Below are 10,682 nucleotides of genomic sequence, written 5' to 3' on the forward strand. Positions count from 1 at the left end.
TATAAACTATTTTTTAAATTAATATCTATTTATTTAATTGATATCTAATTAGTTACCAACGTTTTAATTATTAATTTTATAATCTAAAATAATAGATAGTTAAAATATTCACAAATAATTAAATATTAATTTAAAAATGATTTATAAATTTTATTAATAATAAAAATTATTTTAGATAACAATAATTTGTGTAATTTTAAAATAATATTTAATTTAATCAATATAATAATTAATTATGTTTTATTTTTAAAATTATTTATTATTTAATAATTTTTTTATAATGATATTTAAAAAAATAAAATAAAACAATATCATTTTAATATAGTGATAGCAACTTATCAAAATAGTTAAATACATTCTTAAGAATTAGAAGATTTCCATTTATTAACTATATATTTAGTAAAATCTCTAATATACTCATTAAATAATAAAATTTAAGAAATAAAAATTTGATTGATAACTTATCAACAGGTCAATATGTGTCCTATATTTTATTCTTTTAAAATCCAATACTAGTTGTAAATAAAAATATAAGGGAAGTAATAAATATAAAATATTAAAATGTAATCACGTTTATGTTATTAAATTAACTAATCAAAATTTTAAAAATACTTCAAATTTTGGTTTAATATTTTTCTCAAAATGAAATTATAGTTACTTTAGAATGTCACAAGAATTGATTTTTTTTATATTATATTTTGCAGGCATATATGCAAAATGTCTGATTAATATAAAAACAGCATAGTTTTCTATATTAGTGTTAGGGTAATTTGATACTCAACTAATTAAAGATAGTTTTCTACTGTGTTACTATTTTATCTTTTTTAGAAATAATTAATCAAGATTGGGCATATGACACTTTTTTATGTGATGTCGGGGTCGAACCAGTAATACGATGGTTTTGAGTCGGACTCAATAATAGGTGAAAATACTATGAAAATGATGAAAAGTGTTTTTTTACTTTGTAATTGAAGATGATAATTGTGAAAATTAATTGAATAGGCAGGATTGCAATTAATTGGGGACATAGATCAGATTAGGACAAAATGAAAGAGGAACAATAATGTACCGGAAAACATATGGCCTCCTCAAGCAGAACAACAATCGAAAGCCTCCTCAAGTAGAACAACAATCGAAAATCACTATTTAAATTTAATGCAAAATTATTTTATATTTTATTTTTTAAAATTATGATTATTTCAATAATTTATTTCTATGTAATAATATATTAATTATTTTTACATATATTCATTATTTTTCATCTAAAAATTATTACAATTATGAATATTATCATTTTATTTTTTTAATTGAAACTCAAATATAAAAAAAATAACTCATATTTTATTATTCAAATATTTTAAAATACAAGAATAAATTTGTAAACTTACATTTTACATATTTAAACAAAATTTATTATTTCTTCCTAACTATCACATCACTCAAATTTCAATAAATAATTATCATAAAAATTCACCATAACATCTTTCTATTCAAACAATCTCACATATTACATCCTCTCAAATCCTCACACATCCACTTCTTCAAATTCTCACAAATCTTCTCCTTAATAAAAAAAAACACCCTTACTAACTAAACAGATTTATTAGCTTAATATAATGAATCAGTAAAGATGAATGAAGTCTCCATTCTTAGCCACAAAGAACCCTTATAGGACATCAACGTTTCCATCAAAATCATTCTTAAAACTAAGATCTCTTAATATTATTGAATATTGATTTGTCTTTGCAAGATTCCGTCTTTGCATTTTTATATGTGGTTTTGTTCCTTTTTTTTTTTTTATTTTGGCAAATTGTTTTTTAAGACGGTGGATTCCAATGTGTCTTGGTGATAATTATACTCATAGTTTGTAAAACTTTAATTGTTACTAATACTTTTTTTTTCATTTTTTTTTTGTCTAAATGTAAAGGCATGATGAACCGCTATTATGGTGAAACTCATTCAGTGGGATGTGTAAAGACTGAAGACATGATGAAAGGTTTGTGAAGCACCTACAGAGTACAGAGCTATTGTCTCAAATTAAGGAAGAACAGAAACTAAAACTGTCACAAGTAGATGGTGATTGATATACGCATACAAATTAGAGTGCTAAGGTAGATAAGAAAGAATCGCATAATTTTAATTTGCATTAGTACTGTTTAGAATTTTAAATATTAATCAATAATAATAATAATATACGTTTTAACAAATAATATTTAATACATGATATATACATGTGTAGAGGGACGAACTCAAGAAGGAATGTTTTGCAGGATATAGTGCCCAGATAGTATTTTAATATTAAGAGACAAATGCAAAGAATAGGAGAGCAGCGATTGGTTACGTGATTAAGTGTGATGTGGGCTTAAATAACAAAAAAGAGATCCTTTCCGTCTTTGCTTTGTTTCTTCATCCATCCATTCTCTTGTAATTATAATTTTCACATTACCTTAACATAGAAATTACCATTTACCAATTAAACTTATCCCAAAACTCACTCAAGCTTTTTAAATTCAATTATTCCCCATCACCTATTTTACATCTTAAAAAAACATAGAATATTGTCCTGCTTTCAATTCATCAAATCAAACAATAGGTAGCAACACTTGAAAAAGGCAAAAAAGAGTAACTGATACAGGTGAATAAATTCAAAATAACAATTAAACATCATTAATTAATAGACATAACGTTTAGTAACATCTCACGCAGCCACCACCCACACTTTTACGGTTTAATAGTAGAGAGAACCAAAATAAGGAAGTCAGGGCAAAGCGTTACAGTAAGAAAAGAAAAACACATTGCTCTCAACTCTTTTATTGTGGGTGAGTTAGTGTTTTTGTTCATCTGAGTTTCATCACAATTTGCCAATACAAATGGCGAAATCGAGCAAAGATCCGACGTATCCACCGATAAAGGCAGACCAATACTTAAACAGCCCGGTTCACTACGCGGTGGCGATTCGTGACCACGCTAAACTTTCTAGAATAATTTCTTCTCTTCCCCGACTTCCCGACCCTGCCCGAGTCATCACAGAGTCCGACTCCCTCGCTCACGAGCGACTCGCGGAAAAAATCTCCGCCGTGCTTGACCGTCGCGACGTGCCGCTCCGCGAGACGCCCCTCCACCTCGCCGTCCGCCTCAACGACATCGTCGCCGCGAGAGCCCTCGCTTCCGCCGGAGCTGACATCTCCCTCCACAATGGTGCTGGCTGGAACCCGCTCCAGGAAGCGCTTTGTCGGCGCGCCTCCGATGTCGCACAGCTCCTCGTTCGCCTCCACCACCGCGCCGCATGGGCGAAGTGGCGGCGACGCCTGCCGCGGCTCGTCGCCGCCCTCCGCCGTATGCGCGACTTCTACATGGAGATCTCGTTTCACTTCGAGAGCTCCGTGATCCCCTTCGTCGGAAAAATCGCTCCCTCCGACACGTACAAAATCTGGAAACGCGACGGCAACCTCCGCGCTGACACCACCCTCGCTGGCTTCGACGGCCTCAAAATCCACCGCGCCGACCAGAGCTTCCTTTTCCTCGGCGACGGCGATGGCAAAGGCAACATCCCCGCCGGGTCTCTCCTCGTGCTCAACCGCGACGATAGAAAAATCCTAGACGCGTTCGAGAATGCCGGAGCTCCGATGAGCGATTCTGACGCGGCGGGGTTCTGCTCACAGAGCAGCGTCTACCGGCCGGGGATGGATGTAACAAAAGCAGAGTTAGTAGGTAGAACCAATTGGAGAAGACAAGAGAAGATGGAGAACGTGGGAGAGTGGAAAGCTAGGGTTTACGAAGTGCATAACGTTGTTTTCAGTTTCCGGTCACGAAAAGTTGCTGCCGGTGAATCTGACGTGGCAGGGAGCGAGCAGGTTTTGCCATTGGAGCTGGATGAAGATGAAGACGGTTTTCTCGTTGCAGAGAATCCGAGTTTTGGAATCCCAGCGGCGAATAATTGCAATGCCGATAAGAGAAGACATAGTAGTTTTGTTCGAGAAGAACGAGAGTGGGTCCCGGTGGGCAGAAAAAGCGTGGATTTGCCTTCCATTTCGTTGGCGCCGCCTAGGAAATCTTCGGCAGTGGCGCCGCCTAAGGCGGAGCCACCTACGAAGGAGAAAGAATATTTGAGAAGTTTGCGGCCGGCGGTGTGGTTGACGGAGCAGTTTCCGTTGAAGACGGAAGAGCTGTTGCCGTTGTTGGACATTCTGGCGAACAAGGTGAAGGCAGTGCGGCGTCTTCGGGAGTTGCTCACGACAAAGTTTCCAGCGGGGAGTTTTCCGGTGAAGGTATGTGCGGTGGTTGACTATTGACCGTTGTTGTCTGTACTGTGTGAGTGTGTGGGACCGCATGAACTGAAAATGATTAATTTGATAATTGGTTTGATTTGATTGATGGGTGTGCTGTGTGGGCTTTGCGAAAGATCGTGAATGATTTGATTTGTGATCGGACGGTGGTAATTGAAAGTGAAAAAGATTGTGTTTTTTGATGTCTTGTTTTTTTGTGGGGCAGGTGGCGATCCCGGTGGTCCCCACGGTGAGGGTGGTGGTCACGTTTACGAAGTTCGTGGAGCTGCAACCTGTGGAGCAGTTCTACACGCCGTTCTCGAGTCCTTCACATTTGCTCAGTGCAGATGATGATGATGATGATCTTGATGGTGATCATAATCGGCAGAAATTAACAAGACAGAGTTCATCATCTTCTGGGGCCTCCACGTGGCTGAGACGAAGTACTAGTAGTAGCCAATCGTGGAGTAAGCACCAACAACGATGTTCTTCCGGGGCTCTGGATTCGGATCCTTTTTCTATTCCTGCTGGATATACGTGGACCAATAGTGGGGATGATTCGTCACGCAAAATGAAGAAGTCCAACTCTGTGAGAAAATCAAAGTGAACACTCACCACATAACAAAGTATCAAGTATGCAGCATTAATGGGAAGAGTTTTAAGACGAGAGAATTCCACGAGAGATGTGAACCATTGTAGCAATGTGCCAAAAGCTGCATCAATTATCGTGTAAATATCCCGTATTGTTTTTTATTAATCAACTGGGGGCTTTGGGATAACCGTGTTCATATAGAGGATCCTCAGCAAGTAGTTTTTAGAAAGTAAGAACTGAATTACTTGACTCAGTTTTGTTTTGTCTACCATAGTTATATAGAAATTTGTTGTGTTTCATTTTTGGATCGGGTGCTGGGGCAGAGAAATAGATTATTTTATTTTTCGTGCATGTTTTTAGTTGAGTACATTTTGAAATGGTTTTTTGCCAATGCAGCCCTGGCCTTGAAGTTGTGGCCAAGTTTCCTGGTGGAATTGGCAATTCTCATTTGCTGTCTCATGTTTGATTAGTTTACAGGTTATATAGTTTATGATTCTTAACATATATGAATTTTTAAGCAAAGTAATATTTATAAAGAAATTTTCACGTGACCTTTGAGAAAATCCGTTCTTAATCTCTGTTTCTTATGGGCAAATTTGAGAGGGTTATTGGAGTTCACTGAGGGAAGTAATATTTTTAACTCGTGCTAAAGAGATGTGAGATAAACTAAACTTGTAATATTTTATATACGAAATTCTGTCTTTACTTTGTTCAACTAATCTCTCGAGACTAGTTCTTATTTTGTCACGACTTGTCACTATTTTTCATTACTTTTGTGAATGCTTGTTGGGCGTCAAGTGATTGGTAATGGATGTGAAAGCTGCTACTTGTAAGTTGTAACATCGTCTTAAACGCACGTGCAATGCCCTAATGATGTAAAGACAGAGTAATTAATGGGGGGAGAAGAATATGAATGACTGACGACTAAATTGAAAATATTGATCATGTCCTCTACCAAACACCGCCGTCCTCGTTGCCACAGGATCTAAGACTCTTACCTTAAAATTTTAAGGGTCAACAATAACCAGCAACGATAGGGAGGAAAATGGTCAAAGACTCAAAGGCATATAACACTTTACTTTGTCAAAAGTAACCTTAATCAAGAGCACAATTTAGCATGTAATGCATTGTTGTACAAATGTATAGTGTTACATAAAAGACATTGCTCATGTTTTGCTCTAATGACCAAAACAATTTTCGTACATTTCTCTGTGGAAGTGCAATACATTGAAGCAGTAGACAGAGCAGGAAATGTTTGATGTTAGATTGGAGAATGAGTAAAGATGTTTGTGAATTGTAACCCTCTTTATTTTGACTGCAAATAGCGCCTACCCTGTTAGTTTAGTTATTCTGAAATGTACTGTGTATATTCATTTGGATCAGGCTCCACTCACTTTTACTCTGTCGCCACATTCAAGATTCAGTCTCCCTAGACATCAGTACAGACCAAGACATTTCCTGGAATCTTTATTCCTTTTACCCCACTCTTTGGACTAAGTTTTTCCCTTTCCTTCTTTAAATTTCTCAATGTAACCTTGAACAAGATTTTTAATCCCAATTAACAAAGCCCGGGCCCTCAATAACCCCACAAGGCTATTTCAACAAATATCACCAGTTTCTTCTTTATTCCTTTCATTTATGAAAAATGCAGATTTTACTCAAAAAAATTAAAAGGAAAGAGTGAATTAGAAGCATTAACATCGTTGGCCTAAAGATAACACTCAACAAGAGGTCTTCGCAGTTTCCCAGGAAATGTGATTTTAAATTTCAAATTTAACAAAAAAAATACCACTAAACGAAGTTGATGCTTGAAGCAGTTCAAAGTTTTTATGACCAGAAGCTAATGTTGTACCCACAAAGTACAACAGGGTTCTCTTTAATTTAATCTCTGATTTTGATGCGTCTTATTTTGCCTTCAAATGGTGTATGATAACACAATGATTGAGTGCTATTATAATAAATTAAGTAGAAGAGACGGGAACAAGGGAAATACATGCATTGATAGAACTGGACTATAAGGTGGTGCCAACATAATAATAAAACGACAAATACCCAATTCACATTGTCTGGAGGGACAAGGTTGAGAATTAAAAATTAAGAAAGGCATCACAAAGTTTGCTTAACAAGGCGGAAATATTCAACTTGGTGAATCTGCAAGTGTTGCTACGAAAACAACAACATAAAACATGTATTAGGAAAAGAATAAAGAATGTATTTGTTGGGTTACTCGAGTGTAGTTATCTGAGAAGAAGAGAAACGAGAGAATAAATATGATTGTGGAAGAAGAAAAATGATTTATTCTCACACTATTTCAATGAGTCACAGCAGTATAATATATAATGTAAAATAAAATAGAAACAAGATATACTTAACAGACCTAAAACATCAACTTAAAAATAGAATACCATTCTAACGAATATTAAGACAATAAATTTGTGATTTTTTTCCTACTCATTTCGGTCACTGACAATCGAATCTAACACTGACAATCGAGTCAGACTAGGTAGCACCCATGTCTTTAACCATTATTGCTTAGTTTTCAACTCTTACACCTGGGAAAAACTTGTACATCTGATTCTATTATAGTTTGCCAAAAATCACATCTGGTTAGATGTTGTAATATAACTTATTAAATAACAAATGACATGTAAAATGTAGACTTTGTAACCAAACATACTATATAAGGTACGGCATGATTCTTGGATCTATATGATTCACCGGCACGTGCCCGATTGATGTTGCAAATACGATATTTTTCAAGGCAAATGCTTTCTTATGTGTTTGATTCATCAATGAAAAAGTTCATTATGAGGCCTCCCTCACGAAATTTGTTAAGATGTAGCAATCATTTAATGATCCATTGTTTCCGAGTAATGAAAAATGAGTTCCTAAACAAATCTAACAAAGCTTTAACAATTAATGTATTCTTCTTTTATTGTATGCACCGACAAATAGGATAGTGAAAGTCGGGGAGCGAAGCACCAAGTTGGGCTGATGGTGAATGGGGGGCAAGTGGTATTGGTGCTAAGGAGGATGATATCTCTTGTTATGGTTTATAGTTCAAAGGTTTTTGTGGGTTACCGTGGTGTATTAATTTCTATCCCTTTCTCTCTTCAAATCTATCACAAAACTTTGATCTCCTTTCTTATTAAGCTCCACCTCTTTATAGGAGAATAAATTTTCCATATATATGGTACTAGAAAACAAATTTCAAAAAATTGCGAATTAGTTGGTCGATTCCCATGATTTTTGTTCTTGGTCAGACCTCTCAAAATGTACTTAAGGAATTTGAGGGGCTATTTTATCCCAAAATCAATGATTAGATATAACTCTTCAGGCTCTAGGGAATTTGAGGAACCAATCTCCCCAAAATCGATAACTAGATATCACTCTTTGGACGATATGGGACTTGAGAGACCAATCTTCTCCAAACTGATGACTAGGGGAATCCCTTTTTATGTTAATTAGTAGTTTTAGAAATTAGACAAAACATTTTTATGTCAACCGCCAACGTTAGGGATTAGGCTGAAACCTTTTCTCTGTCAATTAATAGTATCAATAATTAGGATGAAGCCATTTTTTTTATGTCAACTAGTAGTGCTTGGAATTAAGTAGAAGCCAACTTTATAGGAATGTCAATGTGGGTTGGCTCATCCCGCATTTGATCTGTCTCGCATAAGACGGGCCAACTCACACAACAATATATTTTTTAAAAATTATTGAAAAAAAAATATAAATTTAAACGAAGTTAATTTTTTTTTTTTTAGATAAATTAGGTAAATGGTCTCATAGTATTATTCTCACAAGACATGCGTAATAAGATATATGTAAATATTATAGAATGTGAAATTCAGAAACTTTTGAGGTTATAAAATCTAAAAGTTAAAAATTATTTTTTGGATGGTACAATATTCCAAATTACACAATCTATAATACAATTTTTTTTACATTTACATTCACATCATAAATAAATATAGGATTTATTTTTTAATATAGGATTTATTTTTACATTTACATTCGCGTCATAAATAAATAGCTATTAATATTACATTTTTTTTAATTTAATACAAAACTAATATTCACTTCTGAGTATTTAATTTTCTAATAAATTAAATTCACAGTTTTAATTTTTTAACTAATTAGTTCTTAAAGTAATTATATTTTTATATAATTATTTTTGAAATAATTATTTTTTAATGTAATTAGTTTCCTAAATTATTATTTTAAATATATTTATTTTCTAAAATATTATTTTTTAATATAATCTAAACTTTATTTTTTAAAATATATATTTTGTATAATTTTATGCAAAATATTTATTTTTTAAAATACTTATTTTAAAGATCATATTTTTTATTTTATAATTTTAAACTTTTCTTTCCCTTATTTTTAAATAAAAAAAGTAAAACACAGCTCAAAATTCAATTTTTTAAAAACAAAAATTTGAACAGATTTTCTAGCAAAATTACACATTCATATTCAGAATTTCATTTTCTTGATATTTGGATAGGTATACTATTGAGATAAAAAAAAAATAAAGTGTGTTATTTAAAAATAAAATCTAGATCGATTCCATAGAGAAAAAATTAATCAAGATTGATATTTCTTTAAATGTAAAATTACGGTTTAATAAATATAAGTGAATAAACTTTATTTTTTTAGTCCAATGTTCCATTCATTCTGAAATATATATTTTGCATTTCAAAAAACTGAATAAAAAATGATTGGAAGATAACCTACGAAATTAACGAAATGTAGAAAGAAATAGCCTAAGTTCGGACAACCCAGAAACCTAGTGACAGGATATACCTTTCCATTAGTTTGTACTAGCTCACCATTGTGTTGGGACTGTTACTTCCTGTACCTCCATATCTTCTTCTTTCACCTCCATAATTTTTAAATTTCCAAAAATACCACTCTATAATATTTCGGATTATGTAATCTGAAAGTCATTTTTTAAAATTGTAATTAGTTTTCGGATTACATAGTTCGGAATTCTTATTTAGCTTTCGGATTATGTAATTCAGAAGTCTTTTTTCAAATGAGTTTCTAAATTACGTAATTCGGAAACTACTTTATAGGAGGTGACACTAGAAGGATAAAAATGTATTTTCATGTTGTGTATGGAGGTGGCAGAAGAAGATGTGGAGGTGCAAGAAGAAACAGTCTTGTGTTGGTGCTTGAGGTCACAAAATGGGCCGAATGCACCGGTCCGTTTTGGATTAGCTTTTTGATCTGTCATTTTGTATTCGTCTAACTCGTTAACTAAAGACCACCTAGAGGGGTAGACTGGTATGCCAATTCGTTCTTTTTCATTTTTGATACTTTTAAAAAAGAATTATATATTTTAAAATAAAAATTAATGATAATCAATGTTTTATAGAAAATTTTATTTACGTTATTTTTTAATACATATTGATTCATTATTTATTTTGTTAGATATTAATTTTTTTTATTACAATATTAAAATTTGATTTAATTTTATTGTTTTGTATTTTTATTTTTTTAAAATAATATCAATAATTAGCTCACCCTATGAATTACTATTTTAACACAAACTTAATAGGTCAGTTCGTCTCGTCCGCAGCGGTCTCGTCTTACTTTTGGCAAGTTAATGGCCTATTGGATTAGACTAGTCCGTTTTATCACCCTAGTTGGTGCGGAGTGTTTGTGCATCACTTTCCTACTCAAAAACTTTGTATCAATAGTGCTCTTCTATAGAGTTTTCACCCAAAACCTACTATAAAAAACTATATCAGCGTTACTGAAACTCAGCAACACAATTCAAATGCTTGGTAACCAAATCTAAATTCATCCACTGACGA

General features: G+C 33.4%; 1 protein-coding gene across 1 annotated transcript; it reads left to right on the forward strand.

Moving 5' to 3' along the window:
- Positions 1–2,700: 2,700 nt before the first annotated feature.
- On the forward strand, positions 2,701–5,208 carry LOC137832226 (uncharacterized). Its single transcript, XM_068640274.1, has 2 exons — positions 2,701–4,268; positions 4,492–5,208. Exons 1-2 carry the CDS (start codon positions 2,871–2,873, stop codon positions 4,870–4,872), a joined length of 1,779 nt encoding a protein of 592 aa, XP_068496375.1. The 5' UTR covers positions 2,701–2,870; the 3' UTR covers positions 4,873–5,208.
- The last annotated feature ends 5,474 nt before the right edge of the window (positions 5,209–10,682 follow it).

This window comes from Phaseolus vulgaris, chromosome 6, assembly GCF_051622355.1.
Source record: "Phaseolus vulgaris cultivar YP4 chromosome 6, ASM5162235v1, whole genome shotgun sequence".
NCBI lineage: Eukaryota > Viridiplantae > Streptophyta > Magnoliopsida > Fabales > Fabaceae > Phaseolus > Phaseolus vulgaris.